At 47.4% G+C, this 26,110-nt stretch overlaps 1 protein-coding gene across 13 annotated transcripts in view; it reads right to left on the bottom strand.

Annotated features, from left to right (window-relative positions):
* Positions 1-26,110, bottom strand: part of BACH2 (BTB domain and CNC homolog 2) — a 188,417-nt gene that overhangs the window by 17,144 nt on the left and 145,163 nt on the right. For all 13 annotated transcript variants that reach the window (XM_068677942.1, XM_068677940.1, XM_068677944.1 and 10 more), the window contains one exon: positions 1,678-3,222. In XM_068677942.1, coding sequence (XP_068534043.1) covers positions 1,678-3,222 — 1,545 coding nt within the window. The remainder of the gene's footprint in view (positions 1-1,677; positions 3,223-26,110) is intronic.

Here is a 26,110-nt window from a genome sequence, read left to right as displayed (position 1 = left end):
CAAACACTGCACGTGCATACAGCAAGGGACAAGGGAGCAGTCTGGGGAGCAGTCAGGACAGCAAGGTCAAACCAACGACTTTGCGAGTGGAGATTCACATGCAGCTTTTAAAGGGAGGTGAAGCACAGAAAGCAGCGTGTTTCAGAGCACACTGTGTGTCCTCATGTTTTAATGGCAACCAAGATGTTAAGCTAAGTAGAGTGACATATCCAACAACTTCCACAAGATATATTTTCTACTTCTGTATTTTGTACTATATGGTTTAACATTTCCTTTGCTGAGGATCCCACAGCAGTGGATGTGGCAGGATCACAGGACACACACCCCGAGTTGCTCTATACCCCAACAGTGTTTAATGAGGCTGTGATGTCCTTTCCCATATTGGTAACAACCTTTAGAAGTTCAGACAAATTCAGACAAAATCTGAACGGAAGCATTAGTGTGGTACGCTTGCTTTTGGCTTGCTCTGGGTAATGCAGAGAGTATTATTTTCCTCACCATATTTTAACTCGTAGCAATCCCAATCAAAATGCAAAAGCAAGAAAAAAAAAGGCAAAAAAAAGTGGAGCAACCCTCTCCTAGCCCAATACATCTGCCTGCCATGGCACACTGAGTCTGACTCCTGCAGCCCACTCATTTGCTCCTTTTGTGATTGTTCCTCTTTTTTCCATGCTCTCCTGCTCACGTATGCACACCACTTTGGGGAACCACCCACAGTCCCCTATATCCTTCTCATTTGACTCTTCTGGGGTCACTGCTGCTGCAGCATCTCCACACAATTAGCCAATTATGACAGCTAATTAGTCATCAAAGCCCAAAAGGCTAACCTCCCGCCCTCTGTACTGTACCCTGCTGTGCATTAGCCCCTGCTGAGCAAGCAGCACACATGGGTGGAAATCCAATGCCTTCCTCAATCCCACCCCCTGCTCTTTTTCACCCCTCATAAACGCAGCACTTCAGGGAGTGCCAGACTGCAAATAACCTTGGTATTTCCAAGCAGAACAGTTCTGCATGGCTGCTGCAGGGCCTCCCGAGTGAGGTCCTACGCAGAATATCCCGGACAGTCTTCCAAGTAGACTCCTCTCTCTTCTGCATGTCCCTAGCTCAGCATATAGGGACAAAGAAGTGTCCTGGACTGTCTCCCTCCTATTCTAACAGCCCTGTAATGTCAAGGATAACCTCCCTTAGGAACCACTGATGCAACAGTTTGTGGAGCTTGCAACCAAAGCGTGGTCATGGCAGGCTGCCCAGCCCTCAGCGGCAACGAGGGCACAGCTTTAGGCTGCTAAAACACAACCCCCGTGACAAGCAGAGCTGGAACCACCTTGGCAAACGCCGAGGATGAAGAACAGTGCTCTGTGTCATGCACGTGGCTAAGGGAGGGAGAACAGGACACTGCCAGAGCTTCCCTGCACACAAACTCACTCTCATCATTCAGCAGTTTGGGATTGCCCAATGCTGCGATGCTGATAAGCACCAAACATCTCGGAGGTCAAACAGGCGTATTTACGGGAAGTTAACCACGTGGGTTCAGCTGATGTGGGAATAAATAGAAGTTACTCTTTGCCTCTATAAACAAAGAAAGTGCTGGGAAAACGCCAAGACATTTGAGGGAATGAAAGAGCAATTAATTGGGTCACAACGACTGTCATAAATGTACTTATCTTAAATCCCTACCTCATGCCCTCTGTCTTGCACAGGACATGATTCACTGTCTGCTTCTGAGAATGACCCAGACTCATCGCTGGAGTTTGTTCCATAGGATGGCTCACATTTAATCTGGGCTCGGACCGGGTTGTACAATCCATCTCCCACCACGCCGGGCTCCTGGTGCTCGGGCGCCAGGAATCGGGGGCCTTGGGAGCAGGGGGAAGAGGAGAGCTCACAGAGACGCAGGCTGCAGGGAGAGCCGCCGCTGCCGTCCTCTGCGTACGAGTAGGAAGAGCACGAGCTGGAGGTCCTGGTTCTGGTTTCCAAAGGAGGCGAGCGAGGGCAAACTTTAATTGGCACTGGACAGCTGGTGTTCGGCCGCATCCTTCCCGACAAGTGATCAGCTGTCAGTCCGCTGTGGGAGTAGGTCTGAGAGCTGGGCAGAGACTGGCTGCCACCAGCCCACAGACCCTTTGGCACAGTCTCAGTGAGGTCTTTGTCCAAGCTGCTCACACCAGAATATGAATGCACCGAAGTGTTTACTTGGTCACAAGCGTTTGAAGAGAATATAACGCTCCTCCTGTCCAGTTCCCCTTCTTGCTTACAGAGAGTTTCAAAGCCGGGCCCCCTGAGTGGCGATCCCACTGTGAAGTTGGAAGCATCCTTCTGCATGGCATGGGACTGCCCATAGTTCCCCGTGAAAGGGACGTAATCAGTTTTGTGGTCACCCTGAGTTGTCCCTTTTTCAAAAGGGCACGCTGGACTCCTGCCAAAGTGCTGCTGGGAAGTGCTGGGGAAGCCAACCAAATCTATGCTTTTTGTTCTGTTGAAGAAAGACCGCAAGCAAGAAGGAGAGGACCCACTTTTCGGCCTGTCGACACAAGTGGGGCTTGGCTGTTTCCTGTCCATTTCAACATCCCCTTCTTTATCCCTGATGTCAGGTTCATCTCCAGACAGGCAAAGCGTGATGCTTTCTTCATCGTTCTCTTCATTCTGAGGCTCGCTTTTTATCTGCCCCATAGCAAGTCCTGATTTGAGGCCATTTCCAGAGCTCTCTTCGCTGAATGTGCTTGCAAAACCTGAGGTACTGATGTGTGATGTGTTGTAGACATTCTTGGTACAAGCAAGCTGGTATTTCTTGTATCTGGGGTACCGTGTTACTGCATCTTTGTCCAAATTGTCCTTGCTATCTCTCAGCATGTCAGGGTCAGGCAGCATCCCTTCTCCTTTGTCTGCTCCAGCAACAGTGGCTTCAAAATTGAAGGACTCCTGGTGCATTCTCTCTCTTGGGCAAGATATTTTTGACGTCTCCGATTCCATTGTCTCCTCCTCGTCTCCGTCTGAGTTCTCTTCATCGTGCATGCGCTGACAGGTGGTATCTTTCTTGCAGAGGAACAGGCCATCTTCGTTGTTCAGCAGCTGTGTCTGAAGGAAGCTGAAGCAGGAGTCCTCCAGGTTGTGCATGCGCAGGAACTCAGCGCAGTGGATGACCTCCTGGATGTTTTCTCTGCTGAGTAACAGCTTAGCAGTGTAGGCAAACTGTAGCAATGGACCAAATCCCCTGACAGTGACCTGCAAAAAAAAAAGAGAGAGAAATTGCCAGTATTACTATCAGCTCTTGCTCTCATCCCAAGTCCTCCTCTGCGTAGTTAGATAACCTAATGTCATCTGGAAATAAATACCTCACGGTACCACCTATTCTCTGTCAGGTCAGCAATGATGCTACATGCAGTAACAAACACAATCCCCTTTATTTTGCTTCTGTACATCATTGTGAAGGTTAATCATTGTTTTGCCTAAATAACTTGAAGACCTATGAACTAAGCCTCTGCTGTAATAAAAGACTGAGAAAGCAGGCTAGTGTGTAAGCTGCTAACTTTTGGATTGACCTTACTTTCGCTGTGATGCAGCACATTATCATCAAAGTAGCAATTCAGATTTGATTCTTCCGCTCTGATGGAAGCCCTGGTGAGCAACAGTTTCAAACTTACGTTACCATTCAAGTCCCAAAGGTGTTTTGTGAAGGAAGCATTTAATATTACAGAAAAATGCCTTTCTTTTCATCCACATTTTTGCAAGCCACGACTTAATAAATAACAGCTAAATACTGACTGCATTGCTCTTTTCTCTATCCCATGGAGATTTTTTGCTTCTCATATTGTTTCTGATTTTTTAGTGAGTCTAAGGTACAGCTGACAGAAAAGAAACCCATAGTCATAATTCAAGTAATGCAATCACTCTGCGTCCCACTTCAGTACATAATTTTCCATCATTTTTTTGTAGAAAGAGTAACAACTGTTTCCAGGAGTGTATGGGTCTGAGTCATGCACCTTTACTTGTCCCCTTTTGTAATTATACCATCTACACTACATTTACATTCACGCAATATCATATATAAAGAAATGTGCACTTTCTCCCTTCAGATTTTTTACAATGGTATCTTCACACATAATTGCCAAATAACGTGCTACGCCACGTAGTAAACTATATGTACTGTCAATTTATACCAACTACGCATTGACACTGAATTTTGTTGCATTTTTTTCTCAATGGGCAGGAGACAAAGGTACTAGAAGAACTCTTATTCCTCATGAAGCAGTGAGAGGCTACTTAAAAAACAGGGCTCACAGTCAAGGATTAAGGTTTCTCCACAAGGAGGAGGAGATGCAGTGGTTTGGCCACTAAGCTGAGATCTGGGACACAAATCATTTTCCTATTGCACCAAACACCTTCCACATGATCCAGGCAAGTCACTTCAGTTCACCAAGGCACCTTCTTGCCTTGCTTGCAAGTGGAATTCACAACCCTGGGTTTCCTGTGGCTTGCACAGCAAGGAAAGGCATCGAGATGGGGTTTGGAGCAGCCAGACAGCTAAACCAGGCAGCAGCATCCATGTCTGGCACCAACGTGTGTACCTGCACGCCCACCTGAGGTTGGGTGGCACAGGCTGCAACCTACTTCTGGTTGCAAGTGTCTCTGGGAAGTGATCCCAGCTCCATTTATTCTTTTAAAACAAACAAGATGACACACACTGCTGCTCCCTTTTTGTAAAAGATCAGAATGTGGACCCAGAAAGTAGGAGATAAGGTCCTTTCCTCAAGCTGTGGGGATTCAAAGTCACATTTCCCAGCTCCTCAGAAGGATATCCTATCCAGCAGGTATGGGATAGCCTGAAAGTGAGCTGCTTTTCCTTGTCCTTCCAGATGAATTGACACCACTGAGCAAGGAGCAATGTAGAGAGAGAGAAAGGTGCTGTTCAGTCACCGCTAGAGCCACTTGAAAGGAGACACTTGAGCTTCTACTCACTGCTCCTAAATGCTATTTAATGCAAAACACACGCAGACTTGAATATCATATTCCCCCCTCTCGCTTGAAAATAATAATCAGTATGCTCCAGGACTGCTCTGCCACCCAAAGATCTGCATTTCCTCCTGCAAAAGGACTTCAGGAGGAGCAGCAGAGGAGAGCCTTGAGCCCAGTTGTGCCAGAGCTCGTGCCCAGCCTGAGCTGAACCACCATCTCTCCCCGAGGTCCACCTCCTTCCCACAGGAGATGTGTGACAGGGCTTGGTACATACAGCCTGTTGGAGAGCTCAGTGAGACATCAGGGCATGCATTTGTGATGGTCTTATTCATAAGCAGCATAAATCTGAGTGAATAATTTGCTTCGTCCCAGTGAAAAGCCTATAAATTCCTTACACTGCCTCAGGACCAGTGGTAGAGATCATAGATCTTTACAGAAAATCCCGACTTCCAGAAACGTGCCTTTGTTATTCATACATCTGTACTTGTGATGCTGAATTATGAAGATACCACAAGTGGTGCAGACTTTGATGGGGAGAAAAATATTTTAGAACACCTCTAGAATCGCTCCCAATAGCTTTTCCACCCATAATATCGCTCGATCTGCTATTTTAAGGAACAGTGCCTTTTCATGCACACACACACTCGCCCGCTCCTGTTTTACAATATGCCTCTGGTACAGAACTGCCTGGATTTACAGCCGGTTATTAAACCGATCTCTGCTTTATCAGTGTTACACTTTTTGCCTATTTGTTAGATTATCAGCTCACTAAAGCCTATCTGCATTTCATCTATGCAGCATGATTAACAAAATTGCTTGGAAACTTAATGAGCTACGCACAGGCTGATGTTTTTCTTTGATAAGATCTTCAGCGTGGGGGCTCACACGTTACTACACATCTCGGGAGCTCAGCAGCAGCGCGGGTCCCTAGGAGCAGCCACAGATACTGGCTGGGGTTTTTGGGTCCCTGGCAGGGGCTCGAGCACAAACCCAGCTCTCCTGGCAGTGGTGTCCCTTAGCCACTAGGTGGAAGGACTGCGAAGCGCATTAAAAGCATTTTCTGCGCTGGGCCAGGGTTTCTTCCACCTGCCTCCCCAGGCCCCACGCTGCAGAGGGTGACTCACAGCAGGGCTGGCTCCCACGCTGACGCGGGTTTTCACTCCCAGTAAGCCAAAATGGCAACAAACAGCAGCGAGACCTCTCTCACAGCTGCTCTGCGCTGGGCCTGGTGGTGATGGAGCACGGGACCGTGCAGGGGCTTCCCCGCGATGCCCGGCAGATGCCTCAAGAGGAGGAGGATGAAAACACCAAGGTGCACCTTTGCTTCATTACGGCTGATGAGATCGAATGTGGCGACACAGCTCTCCTCCCTCTCACAACAGGCAGGTCCCGGGGAGGAAAGCTTCTCTTCAAGCACCAGCACTCGTCCTTGCCCTCGGGAGGGAATCTCTTAAGTGCCAATGCTTGAAATTACCCAAAGGACAGCTTTGATGGCACAGGTTACTGGCAAGTGCTAAAGCCAGAGCAACCCTCTGTAGCCTGAAGCTGACTAAGTAGTGATTTGGCCTGTGTGGTGGGCTGCCCACACCCCATCCCTCCTGACAGGAAAGTGGCGGTGGAGGCGCAGCTGTGTGGCCATGGCCACCTCGCATTTTGAGCGAGGAGGCTTCAGAGCTGGGTGCCTTACAGCCGCACACCCATCTCCGAAGGATGAGGTAAGAGCGGGCTTTTAAGATGATTTGACCCAACTGAAGCATCCCAGTGAAAACAGTCAGCGAAAGCAAGTTGATCTGTGTTTTAAAAAGGAAACAGGTTATTTCTCTGATACATGTCTCCATTTACATATGAAAGAGGCCTTTGCTGGATGGGTAAAACACGTGCCTGCAAGAATTTGTTTGTTTTTTTTTTTTCCCCCTACGATAAATAAAATGACAAATGTCCAGTGTTTATTTGCTTTTGAGCCTTCTTTTCCATGTATATTAATGCTTAAGTAGACAGGTCAATTTGTGGGAACCTCTGCTGCGCACCTTGCCCAAGCTTGTATGTTGAGTCCTCCCTTCCCTGCCCCTGACCATTTTCATTATTCCTATCTCAACCCATTTCTATGGCAGCTCTTATATGAAACTGACTGGCTACAGGAAAACCAGACAGAGAAAAGATAACATATACACAGAAAGCAATGCCCCACAGACAAGAAGAGATCAGAAAACATCTTAGCTCTTCAGAGGCTTGCTTCCCTTATCTTTCAAGTCGAGCCAGGAGAGGACTTCTCCTGTGCACTTGAAGCATGCCCCCTCCCCAAAAAAGTTAAGCCTAAGAAGGCATCATTTTATTTTGTTTTGCACTTGCCACTAGCTGGTCTTGTATCCATTGGCCCTGTACACCTAGTGCCCGGGGGACACAATTACTCAGATTAGCGCTTCACCTGGGTGAGGTGAAGGACAAGACCATGCCAAGCTCTCCAGCCCTTTATCTGCCAGTTGTCTTGCAGACTGTGCTAGATGAGCCAGGGGATGCGTTTCCTATGTCCGTACCCTCATGAGCTCATGATACTGAGAAACGGGATGGAAATAATGCAGTGATATAATCACCATCAAGAGAGTGGTTAATCAGCATTAGCCATATTGAATTTACCGGCAAAATCCAGACAGCAGCCTCGTAGAAAACAAGCATACAAAACCTGGTTTAGTTCAGTCTGACACTGCTTTCTCCTTACAGAGTCCTGTGGAGTGTGATGCTCTGTTTAGTTCTAATCGATTTAAGCGACCAGACTTCCACTACTTCCTTTGGGAGATTATTGCCAGACCCTACTTAAAACCTCCCTGTGAGGAAATCTTCCTTCCCTTATTTTCCTCCATCACTTCTCATTATATGTCCTTTATGCATTCCGGGTAATGCTTCTTCTTTCTGGGGAAAAACTTGCAGAGCTGTTACACTTCTTGCTTTCCCTTCTTCTTTGCTTGGTATTAAATAGTTTAAGAAAAACTGCCTAATTCAAGGAAAATAATACCGATCACTGTCACACAGAATAGGATGCTTGGATGGCAGTCAGCAATAAGAAACACTAGTAAGGATGTCGGCATTGCAGATACAAATATAGAGCACTTTTTGCACAGCATTTTCCTAGTACTGGGCATGTACTGTTCTAAAATTAGGAGGACGGTTAGCTCACTTCTACGTTAGGAATGTCATATTTTTTTGCAAGGGATTTCTAGGACAGGAATTCTTTTTTTAAGAGCGGTTGTATGCATGCACACCCACGCTCGCCACGTGAGAGCCGCACTGCACGTGAACCCTCTCGGGCTCCCCCTTGCACCCAAGTCTCCTAGATGACTGCCGATGGAACACGCCGTGAAAGCCTCCGCCTTGTTTTGAACACATGGGACACGGCCTCGGAGCGCATGCAGGGCTCTGACATTTCTGCGAATGGGCTGGACTTGCTGTGTGCTGCAGAGTTCATTAGTGCATGCTCATTAGCCGACTGCCCAGACTGCCAGATGTCTCAAAATCCCAGACAAACAGACAAAACCCTCCAATTCTGCACAGACAACATTTCTGATGGGGAGGGGGGAGAAAAAAAGGTTGCTTCCAAGAGAAACATGGATGTCTGGTAACTCTGCTCTGAAGGGCATTTGTATGAAATGCTACATCTGGATCGGGGAAGGTCAACCCCAGCAAAATGCCAGCAAATCTGAGTTCAATTTAAAGAGGGGAAAAGTGATTAAGGGCAAGGAAAGATCACTGTAAACACGTAGGAATGTACAACTTGGCAAGACAATATCTGAAATGGAGCACGATAATGTTTACAGTAATCTGATGCACACTAACATCGAGAACAGAGAGCTGTCTGGTTTGCTCCGGGATGGCATTGCTGACTGCAGTGAGAAGCAAATGAAGAAGTGGAAATGTCGGGATCTTTCCCTGACTCGAAACCTTCCAGTGAATTCAGTGGGATCTTGGAATGCTTTCCAGGAAAGAGGATGGATTCTTTACGACTGAGTAAAAGCAAAGCAAAGCTAACAAAGCACAGCCTTGTTCTTGTGAGGTGGGCTTTCACAATTCGGTATGCCTTTCCCAGCACTAGTTTCTGTGTTCGCGAGGGCATACTGCCAGTGATCTTCTAGAAAACAGCATCAAAGTTGAACAGCAAAAAAGTTAAAATTGCTCCTTTTAAAGTAAAGAATATTTGGGGCGCTTTCAAAGAACAGGCCCATTGGTGGTGGGGCGGGAGGGTAGAGTTCTCCTCACCCCTCCGGGATATGATGAGATCTGCAGAAAATGCGTTGCTCAATCCCACCAGATTGGGGTGAATTGGATGGTCAGAGCTTCAGCTGCACTGAGAACGCACGAGCCCTGACAGCAGCACGCGCACAGATTATCATCTCTGTGCATTTCAGTCGTCTTGTTGCAATCAATAGGAGTGCTGATGGGCTTTCTGCGAAGCACGCGAGCTGCTTGTAGGATTATGGATTACATTCTCAGTATTTTGATTTTCAGGTTAAATTTATCATCAGGCACCTAAAAACAGTTAGAAAGCTCTCATCTTGAATCTCCAGACATCGATTTAATTATTAAGCCATTTCGTGGGGAAGGAAGAAACGAAAATTGAATCAAACCTCACATGCTGAATATCAAATCCCAAACTGAATATTAATTTAAAACAATTGGATGGAAACATACGAGAAACGCGACCATTTCTCGTGGAAGCAGCAAGCGATCCATCAGTCGCACGGTGCTTTGTAGCAGGCCTGTCGTGGTGCCCATTTTGTTGAGGATTTACCATCACTAGTGCAGTCTGAAGGCATCTGTGTGAACCGCTTAAACCCACCTCAGCCCTCAAGTTTGACTCGTAAGCCCGAGGACGCAGAAAACAAACTACGAGCTGTCTCACTCGGCCAGCGTGTTCCTAACACTACAACTTATATAACCAAACACATGCTAGAAATAGGAGATAAGATTAGTGACAGTTCACTGCTGCTATTTTTCGTTCCACAGCCTGAAGAAGGTCTCAGGGATTAAACATTAACTCTAATCTTATTTGCTAAAATTAGCGCACGCTATATTCTTTTTTTTTTTTTTTTTTTTCTTTTGCGGCCAATTGCAAGTATAGCACATAAGTTATTTTCAGCGTGTAATCTGATAACTAGAATCAGTCACCAAGCTGTTATTCCATTAAGAGTTAAGAGACTTCCTAGTTATTTACTTGGTTATTTTTACTCGGGATGGTGGAACCTGGCAGGGCCTGTTTTTCCTAGCTTAGGGTTACTTGGTTTCGGAGAACTGCTTGAAAGATGTAAATACGTGGCCAGGTTGGTTGCATGTGCAAAATACACGGTGCTAGACGTCCCTATTTGTCTCTCTGTATGCTCACAGTAAGAAATTGTTTGGAAACCGTGATCCTTTACACACTGTGGGAACACAGAAACTTTCCTACAGCAGTGCCACGGCAGGATTTCTCTGCCTTTCTCCCCTCTTCAGCTTAACAGCGCTCAAACGTGCTCTCACCAGCAGCGTCCAGATGCGTTTTCCCTATCCACTCATAAAACTGGGAAGCTCCTAAAATGAGTAATCACTCTTAAAACATCAACTTGGGCAAGAAGCATCGGATGCAGGCATTCGTAGCATCCGGGCTCATAAATAAGAGAGGAATTTAAAAGTTGCTGATGGAGAAGACTGACAAAGAGAGGGCTTTGTTTCCACTTTAAAAACACTTTTAAAATTGAGCAGATATCCTGCTGGCCCAAGTCTGACAGGCTGCCACCTCAGGCAGTGCGTACAGATTTGGGGAGGACAGGGGTGTGAAGTCTGGCATCTCCCCCACCACATCCCATCACTGGGGTGGGAGGCTGGGGCACCTCAGGGCATGGACGTACACCAGGGGAAGGGAGATCACAGACACAGCTCCTTGTTTTGAGAGGCTGCTTTACCTTTCTTCTTTTTTTTTTTTAGCAAAATGTCTCGATGAAGAAGTAGCCACCTGGGAAGCTGTGGAGAAGCCAGAGAGCTTCAAGGCATTACTTAACTCCCTTTAATGGTACTTTTATGGAAGATGCCAAACTGGAAGCACTCACCCAACTTCCAGTTTTGTGCTTTTGAAAAAAAATAAAGCCCAGCTTTATTATTTTGGCCAGACGAGGAGCTTACACCAGATGTTTGCCTCAGTGAGAGCACACAAAAACAGGAGGAAAGAAAGGAAAGCAGATGACTTCTTGTCTTCCTCTCTCTGGCATGATGAACACACACAAGGCCAACCCCTCGTGACCATTTGTGCCATCACTAGGAGCTCACTGGGTCTCGGAGCACAAGTTTGGGAGAGTAGGTGATCCTCGGTGGTGACACAGCAATGTGAGCCGGGGAGGAAGGAGAGGTCGCCCGCTGCAGACATGCCCCGGGGGCAGAAACCACCGATTGCAAACTGCGTCGACGGCGCTGCGAGAAGTGCGTCAGCGCTGGCAGCGGGGCAAGCGGGGCAGAATTGATTGCCAAGAGCAAGGATGGCGTTAGCAGCAAGGGGATCGATGCTCGCGTTAGTGGTTAGGTTAGCGCTCGCCGATGTGCGACTCAGGGAGGGCGTGCAAGAGCTTTTGGAAATCCTGCCCGTACCCTCCGGGATGGTCAGCACTCTCCCCATCCACCAAAATTTTCCGGGAAAAATTCATTTGTTGAATTTGCCATGTTTGAATTTGTCTTCCCAAATCCCGCTTTCCAGAACACACGTGGTTTATTGACAGGAAAGGTAGAAATCACCACGCAGAAGCATGAACACATCGCTGCTGACACGCTTCTGCTCAGGTAACAGGAAGCCTCTCTACAGAGCACACAGAAGAACACACTTGCAAAACCAAAATGCTACAGGACTGGAAGATGAGGCGCTTTTCCACAGCAGGGGAGCACCGCCGGCATCACACCTGTTCAAAGCATCCGTCAGTCCCTGGCAGATGGCCCCTGGCACACCCAGCCCAAGGGCTCTGGGTTTGACTGGTCACAGCTGAGCACTGCTGGCCCCGTGGCATGTGTGGCACAGGGGATATTTGCCGACATGGGTGCTCCTCCGAGTCACATCCCAGCAGATTTTATTGCAAAAACCTCGCTCTGTAACTCATATTACAGTCACACACTGATGCGTTGAACGATGAAGAGAATAGTGCCTGCAAGACGAGCTGGAGGAATGGCAGCTGAAGTGCTGGTGCTTGGAGAAAACAGCCTGTTTTCACCTTAATGAACACCAGTGGAAGGAGGCGAGATTTTCCTAACTAATTACATAGTTTGGTGCGTGTTGCTGATGCTAGAGGCTGCCCAGGGCGTAGCTGGAGAACACAGAAAATGCGGCAAGTACAGCCAGGAGAGCACCTGCAGGCAGGAAGAGGCGAGAAAGCCTGGAGGTGAACGTCTAGGCTGCACGTTAGGAAGAAAACCAGCGACAGTGATGTTTCAGATAACTTCCTCCGAAGGACCAGCTCAGCTCTGACACGCCTGAATCAACAAAGAACACATTAAAACCAGTGGCACTAACGAGCAGTTAAAACACTCAGGCATGAAGTGGAAGACAAAGCAAAGGACGATACGGCTCTGATGCCTGGTGGTTTGCTGTACATTTGTTTTTCCAACACAACTTGCACCTTGAGAGACGTGGATGCAGTAACAAAGGAAGGCACAGGTGAACTGCTCGGCAGAAATGCTCCCTGGATGCACACACCATCCACGCTGAAACCAGCGGGGAAGAAACAGAACAGATTTTAACCCGAGAGCATCATCAGAAATAAAGCGAAGCTGCGATTTAAAATTTAAATCAGTGCCATATTTTTGCAAAGGGAAAACTAAACTGACCCCCAGATTAAAAAAGAAAAAAAAAAAAAGAGAAAGTGTTGAGCAGTGAGGAGGGCGAAGGAAGGAGTGGGAAAGCTTTCACAGAATATAAATTGTGACAGAAAAGTCTGTGAAAGATCTGTTTAGGTTCATCTCATGAGCCAAACTGGGGAGGAAAAGGGAAAACAAAAGGCAGTTTGAGAACTTCTAGAATGAAAAGAGAAATTCTAGAAGCCTGCAAGTTGCATCAGCAAATATCAAAATAGGAAGGAAATGAAGTCAAATGCAGAAATTTGTTAATTCAGGGGGTGCTTGGAGGAGTGGTTCAGAGTTTCTGAAGCTGCAATTAATACACGCACAGACACAACAATACAGAGAAATTACAAAGACCTGCAAATGACACAAATACTCCTCTTTCCCAAGCCTGGCAGATTTTATTTATGTGAATAAGCTACACAGTACAGCGTACTAAATACACAGCAATTATTTTCACAGCAAGGCATCTCCCCACAAGCCCTACTGCTACACTTTGCACAGCGTAGGGGAGGAAGACACAGGCAGCCCGGTGCGTCATTTGGAAAAGCACCAGGTTGCACTCTAAGGAAGGGATCTGAGACAGCAGACAAAGGAGCTGGGGCAGCAGCAGGCTGAGGATACGGGGCCGGGTAACACCCGCTGCAGTTCATGGATGCTGTGCCGTGCTTCCCCCGGGGCTGGCGAGAGCTGGGAGCCGCTGCTGAGGAAGGCAGCGCTTCCAGCACTTCCCACGAGCGCACGCCAGCATGGCACAGCGCACAAAACCCTGGGCTTCCTCGTGCAGGGAGCAGAGCCCAGCACATCCCGTAATGCTCCGAAGCCAGAGAGGCTTTTGCTGGGCTGTGGGAGGAACGTAACGTCAAGGGCTTTGCTATTCCGACGTAGCTACGCAATTACAGTTATTAGCTGGCAGACTCAAACCCTGGGTAAATATCCCTGCTTCCTGCAGGCACTGCATTTCTAAAACAAAAACTGCCAAATGCTGCGTTTGCTCCAGTTTTCCTTCCCCTCCTCCCCCCAAGCTTTTTAATTTCCGGTATTCGGACAGGCGATTTTTCCGTGTTCACCTCGTTTTTGTTCTTGCACTGCTGCTGACAGAGCTGAGGATTACGATGGCTTTTGTTCCCTTGCCTGGTGTTCCCGTTTCATCAGCGACGCCCGCTCAGCTCGGCTCAGCGGGTTTGTAAGGAGAACAGCCGCTGCTGAGCTGGCAATGTTGGTCCCCTCTTCTCCTCCACATGGAGCAGCTAATTCCTCCTGCGGCGGCCTGAAAGGCTAGCTGGGCTCCATAAATCTCACCAGAAAAAAAAAAAATCGGAGGTGCTTGCCTTTTTGCTGAGATTTATCTCTGCGAGGAGCGCAGCAGGTTGGGCCTCCAGCATCTGCTGCTGGCTCAGGGTGTTTGGAGGGAGGAGGGCCACCTCGGCCACCTTGCACTTCCTAGAGGCACTCACACCTGCAAAAATTCAGTGTATTGATGTGGCCATGGCATCCCCACAGTGCCACAACCTTGTACTGTCCCCAGAACCCGGTTCCCTCCTCCCCGCTTCATACATAGGTTTCGAAGACCTACACAGAAAGTGAGGCATAGAAAATGTCGCCTGCCCTAAGACCCTTAGAAACATTCTCCAAATGGAACAGGGACGTCATTTCCAGCCTGACTTGCAGCTTTCCTGTCCTGGGAGGGTAGGAGTCAGGACTTCAACGCTATTTGTGCTTGTGTGTGTTGATATATGCCCACAGGCACCCACGCAGGATACTGCGAGAAAGAGGCAAGAGAAGGTGAACGTGTATGAAAGGGAGTGAATTAGTCCCATCTGCTCTGAAAAGATCATTTTCTCCTTGGATTTCTATTACCGTTGTGTTATTGCCACACTAGAGTGCCTCTAAAAGGCTACAGTTCTGGCAGCCAACATCATTACAGCTGCTCAGATTATTAACAGCATAAATAAACTCTCAGAGACACTACTAAGAAAATATTAACTACAATTATCACTGTCTGATAAAATAATGAACAGTAAAGTGTTATTCTGCTGTCTCAGTCACCAGTGCGCATTTATGTGTGCTGTGAGTAATGAAAAACAGTTTATTTGCATACTGAATCACCCTGGAATTGGTTCTTTCTGTTTTGTTTATTTATTTTTATAAAGACGCTTTGAATTAGTGTCTTCCAGGCAGCACAGGCTGAAGCCCTAGGTTTGCAGAATGGGATGTACTCTGCCACCTTGCCCTGTTGCATGCAGTCCCACTAACTCCCAGAGCAGAAACCCGTCGCTGACCACCACACGCTTCTGCCTGAGGCAGGTGGAAGCCACCAGCAGTGGAGTCGCAGAAGTCAAACCTGCCTTTGTACGTGGGCAGAAACTCTAAAACCTTCCTGCAGACCTTTATTCTCGAGCCTCATTGCTTTTTCTATCTACACGGGGAACATCCCAGCTGAAGCACATGCTGTCTGCTGAAGGAAACCTCCTCCGACCTGCCGCACTTTAGCTTTCTGTGCTCATTTCTCCTCAAGTACCCAGTGATACTCCCAAGGTCTGCTCTTCAGTGCCATCAGTGGGGAACTTGGGATCATTTTTTAATTAACAGAAGTTGTTATTTCCCTGCAAGGAAGGAGGGAGAGAGTTCTTAATGACTCGGAGAGCAGAAGAATGCCTGCAGGGTGGGGAGGGGAGCCCCTGGCTTGTTCCCTCAGCAACACCTTCCTCAGCGGTCAGGGGCAGCCTTCACCCCTTTGCTTCTTGTGGGGGTTGATTTAGGGTGTCATCATCTGTTCATTAGCGGAGCTCATTAAAATGAAGAGAAATAAGGGCCTGAAGCTGCTCACTGTGGGGCAGTCGCGTTGAAACTCCATTTTGGGAATCCCGTTCTCACAGGGATGCTGCCCTGGTTCAGGAGAGGTTTCCCTCCCTGGGCCTAGCCCTGTGGATCCGTCACTCTCCAGTCCCAGTCAAAGATGTCTTCCCATGAAAAAGCCAGGCAAGAACCCTATTTTGTTCAGCTCCTGTGTACTGGGCTGCCACAACCATACCTGACCACCACCAGGGAGGGACAACAATGATGGCTGGCACTGACACCCTCTGGGCAGACTCCTGCTGCGGTGCAGGACCGACCCCTTCGCTTTGCGGAAAACCAGTGATGCCTGAACACAATGGATCCAAAACGGACATTTTCTCCATCAGGGATGGCAGGGAAGCTGATGATTCAGGGTGACAGCAGGGAAACATGGTGAGCGGGAGCCATGTTATCAAGCTCTGCTGTTTCTGAGCGTGCAGGCCTGGCCCTGGGTGAGGGTGTGGGTCAGGCTCCTGGGAAAGGGCCACCAGCCGGGTAAGAAGAAAATGAAGATAAAATAAAAAGACAAGGACAGCAGCAACAAAATCTAACTAGGAATATACAAAAACAATGCTGAGAGATCACTGAAAGGGGATTTTCTACAACAGCTTCCCTGTGCCAGAAACACACTGCGCCGTGCCTTCAGTGTTTTTATTCCACAGCCCTTTTTCCGTATCCCCATCTCACCAGCATCTCATATTCCCGTCTGGTCTCTGCTACCTGTTTATAAGCCTTTTATTCACCTAACCCCACCTTCAGCACGTCGCCTTCCTCCTGGCCCCAAAGAGCCACATTTCACTCTCTTATGGGGATGCAGGCGCTCTCGCCATCCCCATCCGTACACCGGAGGCAGAAGGAAGCTTGCAGGCAGCCTCGCCTGCCCCCATCTGTCAGCTGCAGGGGAAGGAAACCTCGAAGGAGGCGATCTGCCCCCTCCGTGAAAATCAGGGCTCGGATGAACCTCCGCTCCTCAGCGGGGAAGAGCCGAGCTGCAGCATTCCTCCACATTTCCCCCGCAGCGTCCTCCCTCTCCTCCTTCGCAGCAGTTGGCCTCTTCTGGCCGCCTAAGCAGGTTAGACGTGGCTTGCCCTGAATAAGTCACCTACATTAATTTTTCCTCTTTAATTAAGGAGTACTTCTGTGAAACAATTCATGAGAGCTTCTTTGTCAAGGGAAAGAGAAAACGATGCACGGTTCCACACGTGTTTACAAAGGTGAGCAGAAATGAATTCTGCTCCCCAAGAAGCCCCTGTGGAAGCGAAAACACTGGGAATGGTAAAGGGATTGCTGAAGAAGAACTGAAGTTCATTTTAAATCAGTGTACCATGTACAACTACTGTCTTACAAATAGGATTATTTAATTTAAACCTTAGATCTGTCAAGTTCCATTCCTTCAAATGGAGCCTGTTGTTTCTTGACTCCATTATAAATCAGGATTATATTACAATTTATGTTAGGCTAAGTCACTACTTCGATAGGAGGCAGCGAAAAAAAAATTACACAGCAGTCAGTAAATAGAGCAAAGTCATTGCACTGTTCTTGAAAGGCAAAAAGTCATCTTGCTAAATGAGGGTCCAAGCTGTCCTGTACCAAGACTGTTACTAATAAATAAAAGACCTCTGGGAAAAGTGCTGAGCATACGCTGGATCTATTTTCAGCTTGCATCAGCAGCTGCTGCCCCTGGGATTGCATCTTTGCTCATACCCTACACCATATGTAATCACTCCAGTGCTGCAACCAGTAAGATAATGAAAGAGCATGGCATAAATCTATACTTGAGTGGAATGCTAAATGAGAAAAATAATACAAAAAAGAGGGAAATAAACCACATTTTCAAGTCATTAGGAAGAAAGACTTTGACATATGAAGTGTTGCAACCATTAATAGCACTTATCATATAGAGTGGAGACAAAGAGACAAATTAATCAAACTGACAGAACTGGGACATTTTATGCTAATGCAGGCTCCTGGGTTTTAGTTTGTATTCCTCTGTGTCTGGAAAACTGATACCATTACAGGGCAGGAAATTGCATGAATAACATGCAACAGATCATAAAAATTCACACACCAAGTGCAGAAACACTGCCAAAAGCACTGTAAAAACAAGGCTAGAGACCTCAACAGAGGAACTACCAACAGCTAATGAATGCAAATAAGTACAGGAATATTTCCCATTCATGCATAACAATTAGACAGAGACTGTGACTCCACAGTCTCCAATAGCATAGTTAAAATAAAGCCTGGAGAGCTAACATGCAGATAGCTGGGGGGAACTGCTGGCCAAGCCAGTTCTGAATTTGTTTGCAGTGTTGCAGCCAGCAGTGTAAAGCCACTGGGGAACTGGCACGGCCAAGTGCTGCCTCTGTCTAAACGTATTGCTGTGTTATATTTAATTCAGTGTTGCAGGTAGAAGAGACAGGGTCCTGGGTGGCCCTGCTTGAGCAGGGGGGTGGCACCAGATGGCCTCCAGAGGTCCCTTCCTATCTCAGCCATGCTGTGTTTCTGTAAATAGGGGCGGCAGGAGGATGAAAGCAGAAATAAAACAGACCCAGAAAACAGCCCGTAGTCACACAAAGCAGAAATCCCCTCGCCCCAGTGCAAATCCACAGCATCCAGTAAAACCCCTTACAAGCAAGGACGTCTTTAACATCGCTCATTTGGGAAGTACAACGTGCACTTGCTGCCCCAAGCCACAGCCGTGTTGTCAGAGGCAGGAAATGGCAAGAACGACAGGAATGCTGGGCAGGGCACAGAGCAATGCAGGACCTTGCCAGGGTTACTCCACTTGCCATAAAGGCTTCCCAGCGACCTTTAAAAGAACCTGGCACATCCGACCACTGGGGAAGTGCGGAGACCTGGTCAGCCACGGGAACACCAAACGACAAATACGGTCACTCGATGCACAGCCACAGCACTTCTTGTTGCTGTCTGGATTTGTTAAAAAGTGACTCTTCTCCCTTGATACCCTTACCGATAGCTTCCTAAGGTGAGGACTAACTCTTGGGGGTAAAAGGAGTGAAGCTGATACCTTTAGGAGTCGCGTAATTCCCAGCACTGCTCTCATCCTCCCCAGAATAGAACGATATGCAGCTGATGGCATTGAGCAAGGGTATCCAAGTGCCAATGCTACGTGCATACAGAGGTGGGCAAATGCCAGCCTGCCGTGGGGTTGCTGCTTTCCTGAAGAGCGAGGAGACTTCAAGCCCTCCCCACATTTGGTGCTGCAGGGACCCCGTGTTCAAAGGCAGCAGGACAGGAGTCCCAGCACAGGGGTAGCTGGCTCCCTGCACAATGCAGAGCCCAAACCCCACTCAAAGACCCCCCTGGAGACTTTGGTTTTAGCCATGTGAATAAGGTCTGTCTGTCTCCAGACCTCAAAACAACTTTCAGTTCTTTCAAGCACTACTAAAGTCACAACAAGATGAGACTGGTACCAGAAAACGGCACGGACACAAAAGCAAGCTGGTCCAAAAATGTTCTGAAGGCAACGATGGTGCACACTTTGTCTAAGGGGAGAAGGTAGAAACAGACAGTAATTGACTCCTGTAAATACATATCCAGATGACAGACAGGCAAGGGTTGCAACCTGAATATGGATCAACTTTCATCCTTCCCTTAAATAAAATAATAAAATATAAAAAAAAACAGCACAGACAATTAACTACAAAAAGGTCTCATGAAAACCTCTGCTGTAAGGAATTTTAATATCAGGAGGGAAACAATTTGGTCAAACAGTAATAACAATGTTGATTATTTCCACTCTTTAAAATACCAAAGGCACCTTTAAAGCCTCAAGAACATGTGTGACACCTGACCCTTCCCCTTCCTCTACCTGCAATCAGAGCACTTTGGGAAAGGGAAAGCCCAGTCAGAGGAAAACACCCATTCCCCTAAGTGAGTATTTAGAGGTCTTTAGTACTGCATAAATGAGGCAAACAAGAGGTAGACAGCACAATTACAAGAAATGACTGAACTCTCCCACTCCTTTAGCTATGGCGATTTCTCTTCAGAAAGTTTCAGAACCAGAGCGTAAGCTCACCAAAAAACTCAGAGTAAAACTGTATGTGAGAACAACGCTACGGGTCCGAGGGCAGATGATGCAAACAGTCCGGGTCCCCAAGGCTGGGAACGACTCAAAACCCTTTGAGTGTGCTGTGAAGAGCAGCTCACGGTGTACAGCATCGGTCTGCTCTCCAGACCTGCTTGGAGGAGGTCCAGAAGAGCAGTCATGTTGGTGGTTCCTGCTGGGGTCACCTCAGCTCTGCAGCAGCCAAAGGAAGAGGTCAGAATGCGACCGAATGCTTGTCTTCAACAATTTGCTTGCCTGTGCCCTCTCAACGGAGGTTTTCAATTGGGAAGTTCATGCATAAAGGTGAAATAAATCTTGTAAGAGGAGGACGAGGCTCATCTTTGAAAAGGAAGGAGAAGCTGTGATGTGGATTTCATGTGCATTTAAAACAGAGCCTTGGCTTGATGCGTCCAGTCTCCTGAAACCTGAAAAGCTCAAGGAATAGACAAAAACTGCTTCGTGTCCAGAAAAAAATGCCATATTGCATACAGTGTGGAACATGGAAATTTGCGGTCATCTGAAAACAAGCTGAAAAACATTGCTCAATTCAACGTGCAGATGGAATGACAGGAGAGACGCATCCAGCTTAAGTCCAGCTTCCCCTAGTGGAAGTAGAAATGAGCACTAGTCCTCTGTGGAAAGCAGAAGGGAAGTTGTCAGAATTTGTCTTTACCCAGCTTTTTCCTGTCTTGAAAGGTTACTGGCTCCAACCCTGTCCTTTGAAAGAAACAGGAAATAACTTGAGCTTATTCTGTTTTACTTGAACAAGAATCCCCTGACAGGGAAATTTTCTCTGAAGGCTGCCTGTGCATGCGGAGAGAGAGGTGGCTAGGCACGGTGTACTACAGCTGTGTGGTCAGAGATGGAAAGATATTTTGCTTTTAGAGTTGTTTAAGACTTGCTTCTTATTAGCTGCAGGCCCTTGAAACAGAGGACCACACGTTTCACTTTTAAAGGAAGAAAAACACACTTACCACAAGCACGGGCAAAAGCTTTATACAGGCAAAAGTGTGGCCTCAGCCTGCTAGCTCACAGCCTGACAAAAATCCCAGGCTGCTTCATCAAAAGCATTTTTCGCGGAAACTGAGAACCATCCTGGCAACGTTTGTGTGGACATTTTTTTCTTTAAATGTAGTCTTTTTACCTTGAAACGCTAATGCTTTATTCATATACCCCCACCCGCTCTGGGGGTATATGCATAAAGCAGGGAATTTGGCCCTATCACGACTCAAAAGCAAGCAGTCGTGCAAGTGGAGTGTTGCAAGGTGTTTGATGCACAACACACTGCATGCCTTCACCCCTTTCACCCACCGGCACTGCTCAGCCCCGCTGCTGGCTCGATCCATTTATTTGGACGGTCTCCTTTTTATTTTACTACCCCGGTGAGCCCACTGCCTTCAGCAAGTATATCTGACACCGTGGGAGCAGAAGGAAGCACCAAGAATACAAAACCGCTGTTGAATCGATCCCGGGTCACACCTGCCAAGCCGCTCTGTACTCCTTCCAGTAAATCCGTACGCTTTGATTTCCCTGACTTAGTCTCTGGCTCCAGCTAACTGCGCCTCCCAAATGCTGTCGAGGGGAAGAAAAATTTCCAAGGACCTGTTCTTACACAGAACAACAGCTTCAAGAAGCTTCTACCTAAAGCTGAAGTTTGTAAGGTGAGGTGCAAGGAAATGGAGAGCTCTCAAACCGAAGGGACCAACCTGAGGTCTTCTTCTCAAACAATGAGGAGCTGCTGCAGGGAACGATGTGGACGAGGTGTCTTACCAAACCCAAATGCGTACGCAACTAAATACAGAATCACAGAATGGTTTGGGCTGGACGGGACCTTAAAAACCATCCAGTTCCAGCCCCCTTGGCCAAGGGCAGGAATACCTTGCGCCAGGTCAAGTTGCTCAAATATGGTTGCTTCAGCACCAAAAGAAAGATGCCTGGTGTTTTGGGGGTCTCGAAAAGCCACAGCTCCCATCTACCAGGACTGAGCCCATCCATCCCCCAGGACCAACCAGACAGATAAGCAGCAGCTCCACCTTACCCCATCCTTACTGAGAAATGCTGCAACTCGTCTTCTAGTCAGAAAATCTCCTCAATGCTTCCCGCACGCTTAAAAGATACAGAGGGAAGAAAATACGGCAGAAATCCTGTCTGAGGAGCGATAACCTGGAAGGTCTGGGTTCAGCAGCTCTGCCAGCTGTGGGTCAGCCCGTTCACCTCCATGTGAGGGAGCATGAACAGAGAGCTTAGAGAGAGGTAAACACATCTGAGCGGTTCACACAAGGTGATGTGATCATCACTGACCTGATGCACAGACCTGTGCTGTAATTCCTGTCTGATGTATCAGCCTCCACCACAGCATTCGCAGAGAGGTGATGACAGTGTTTTACTCGTTCACAAGAGACCTCAAAAACCTACTGCTGAAGGTTTTATCTTACCACTATTTAACTTCAGAGCCGATAGCTCTCGATTCCAGCTGCTCGGTGACACCTTGTTTATTTAATGCTTTGACTGAAAGTGCTCGTACTGAGATTCTCTGCCTTCCTCAGACCAGCTATGGCCATTTCAGCTGTGGGCTCCAGGCTAGTGGCAGTCCCTGGGTCACAGCAGGAAAATCCCGCTGCCATTTCAATTATGAATTAACCTCCATAGAGGTTAATTAACCTCCATAGAGGTTAATTCATAATTGTGACACTAAAGCCTCCGTCACTGCCTCTCCGGTCATCCAAAAGATGCACCATGACAACTTTAAGGGAAAAAAAAATCAAAACAAAAATTAAAGAAGAAAAGATTCCAGCTACTCCTGTGTGCAGGGAACAGACAACTACCCGTAAGGACTTCTGAAGTCAGATTAGGCAAAGCGAAGGACAGAGAGGTTTATTACCGACTGTGATCTGTGTTATCTTAGGACCTTAAATTCCACTCAGCTACATCTGCACTGAGCACCAAACTTCATCTTCAAGTGCATAAAGCACGTCCCTAGCAAAGGCAATTGACCCTACTGTTAGGAAAAGATGTGGAGTCTCACACATCACCGAGCAGTTTGTTGCTAAAAAAACATGCTGGATTTTCAGTTGAATTTCATCTGGCCTCAGAACAGCTGCCAGTGGCTCTCATGATAGCCTTCTCCAGTAGATTAAAGCATTCTTCCTCGAGATATGCGTGATGCCTTCTTTTTATTCAAGTCTTTAAACAACCACTCAAGCCTCCTCTCAAGCTATAAGACAATTTAAATCTCATTTTTAAAACTGTCCAAGACTGGGCTAGAAGGATCTGTAGCTTGACCAAGTACAGCTGCTCCCCACCCCCTCCCCCTTTTTTCTTTTTTTCGTTTTTTAACTTCTGTAAGGTAAATAAAGTGCCCAAGGACACCGCTTTGAGTAGTGTTAGACTGAGCTGGGACTTGGAGCTGCTTGCTGGCGGGCTCCCATAAAGTGGTACAGATGAAAATTCAGTGCTGCACAAAAGACCTGAACTGGAATAAATCAGCCTTTTCTCTATTCAAAGCTTGCATCGTACACGTAACAGCGAGTGTCTACCTATTCCTGTAAAAAACACCAACAGCCTGCCTATAAAATTCACAAAGAGCATGTCGTTCCCAAATCCTAGCAAGGTTCAATTGCCTTCTGCTCACCTAAAGTCTGTATTTCACTTCCAAATTGAACCATACTTCCTGGTCTTCGTGTTTGTTGACTGCTGCAATGCATCATTTGAATAGATGCCATATTCCGCCTCGTAGCGTGCTCAATTTCACTGGTAGCTGAGAAAAACAGCCCGTGTAACATTACTCACCGGGGAATCCTTGTCAGAAAGTGCTGTACAGAGATAAAACCTTATCGTCTGTGGGTCTTGGGAACACTAATGAAGCAGAACTTGGTACTGGGATCAGAAAGTACCTTACATGTGGTCTCAGAAGTGGTGATGCTGAGGGGTGTCTTATCCGGGCTTATCTGCCTGTTTTTCAAATGGCAAACACTCGGTATTTCTGGACTCTCAAAAGAGCAGACACTTGGTTTTCCAACCTTTAAGGAAATCCAAGCTTTTTTTTGGAGGGATAAAAGGTAAGAGAACCAAAGGTGGAGCAGGGAGGACGGGAGGAAATCTTTCAGACCACAGGCCCAGAGCACAGCCAGCGCTGAGGAATAACTCACAGCCATGGTTAAGACACCTCAGTTTCATTCCTGCCTAAATACATACTTCAGTACAGCAGGACACACCTCCCGTTAATACGCCACAATGCGTGCTTATTGCTTCTGCCTCTATGATCCACTTTTTGGGACTTTTTTTGATCCACAGCCAGTCAACCAGGCAGGCTTACACCAAGCAACAGGCACAGGTCTAACAAAGGCAGCGAAACGGAGCCCACTTAGCGCTGTGGTGAATTTGTGACTTTCATTCTGTGCATTAATCTCAATATCCCCATTTACAGTACATTTTTATGTGCTTACTTTGATAAATAAATGAATAGTACAACTCAAAGCAAATGGAGGGAAAAGAGCTATTGCTTAACAGGCATATATGTGACTTTTTTTTTCTTTTGTTTTTTAAGCCCCGCAACACAACAGAGATGCATTTTACTCTCCTCCGCTGAAAAGGATCAGGGAATTATCCACAGTGAGACATGTCTCATAAGAAAATAACGGGAGTTACACCATGCAGAATGAGGCTGGTTTCCTCATCGTACCTGAGGCATGAAAAATCGGGCAGCACTGGGAGCCCTTGCAGCATGACACGGATGGAATTTCGCATTACATCGTGACGGTCTCATTTCTGCTTTACTGCTCAACTGCTAGAAACAAAATACGCCATTTGTGTCTCGTACCGTGCTGTATATGCAGCACAACCAAAACAACACACGTTTCTGTCTCATGGTTTCCTGTGCATTAATATCACGTCACTTACGACCTCAAAAAGAACCAGAGTGCGTGGCTTTACCCTTAATACAGACCCACAGCCTCCAGTCACTCTGTGTGGTGTCAGCACTGTGAATCGACGGGAAACATAACGCGTCCCCTAGGAGGAATTCAGGCAACCAAAGACCCAACTTCCATCCATATGGACTCACTGAAGTGGCATAGCTGGGGTGAGGCTGAAGCGTGAACGAGTTTGAGGCCTGACGGACACGAATTTTTGTCTCTGATCTACAAAAAGCCCTGCAGACAGAGGTGGGGATGGCAGCAGAAGGCTTTCGGGTCATTGCCGCCTCCTGAGCCAAAGCAGAAGCAATCCTGGCCATCTGCGAGCAACATCGCTGGCTGATGCAGGCATGTAAGGAGAAAGCCCTTTGCTGGGAACGAGCCTTAGATATTGCTAATAATAACAGGGTCCCAGAGAAAAAGGGTCTTTCCTAGTTCCCTGCTGCTAACACCATCCCTCCAGCTGGGAAACGGAGCTGCAGGCAGCCAGTTGCTCCTTGCCCCCTTGCTCCCCTTTCCCACATTTATCACCTCCTTCACTCCGCGCTCCTGTGCAGAGCACTCCCAGCTTGGTCGCCGCGTTCCTTGCTGATACTACACTTGTACTCATGCACTGAGAGAGGAAAGAGACAAAGTAAGAGAATATTGTTTATTTCTTAGAGAGATAAAAAGGAATAGTAATTGCCGTTAGCCAGCGGGGTATGTAATAGCTGACCTCCTGCATCCTGCCTTTGATTTTCCCCTGAACCCAATCATCTTCTGTTGGCTAATTCCCAGCTTTTTTTTTTTTTTTTTTTTTCCTCAGGCTGGCGGGTTGGCATGGATGGGTAACAGCTGCCAGTATTTCTCCTCCCTGTCAGCGGCGAGCGATGCTAATGTTAGATGCCTGGCTCCGTCCCACCCAGGGTGCTGCGTGCCTTCGCCATCCAACGCCCGCAGCTTTTGCCAGCCTTGAACCTGAACCTATCTCCCCTCCTGCCTCTCTCTCGCGAAGATTAACCGTGTGAGGGAGTTAGCCCCTCTAAAACGAAGAAAGAGATGACAGATTTCACAGGGCTGGACCTCGTGGGGAAACGGCAGGCTTCACAGCAGCCTTGGGTGAGCGGCAGGACAGAAAGGATGCGGAGCAGCTTGGCACGTGGTGCATACCTCTACTGTGAACATCATTCTGCTAATCACAGGGAAGAGCTGTGCAGGTAAATGAAAAGGCTCCACAAGCACATCACACACCCCCTTCCTAAAGAGTTGCTGCTTCCCTTTGCCCCTTGGAAGGCTGCTAAGCCACAGACAACTCAATTTAATACTAAGGAAGGCATCATTCCTAGCAGACACTTCATTGCACTGACCAGTAGCCACTCTTTGAAACAGACTGAAGAAATCAGAGGGTTACATGTAAAATTAACCAAGCCACTCGAGAAGCAAGCTGCTTTTATAGCTTTTATAATACAGTATAGGACCAGTGTCACCGAAAGCTCGGTCTGCTCCTTCAGAAGACCCG

The sequence above is a fragment of the Anas acuta genome, chromosome 3, assembly GCF_963932015.1.
Source record: "Anas acuta chromosome 3, bAnaAcu1.1, whole genome shotgun sequence".
In the NCBI taxonomy this organism is placed as follows: Eukaryota; Metazoa; Chordata; class Aves; order Anseriformes; family Anatidae; genus Anas; species Anas acuta.
This window is presented reverse-complemented; position numbering and strand designations above follow the sequence as displayed.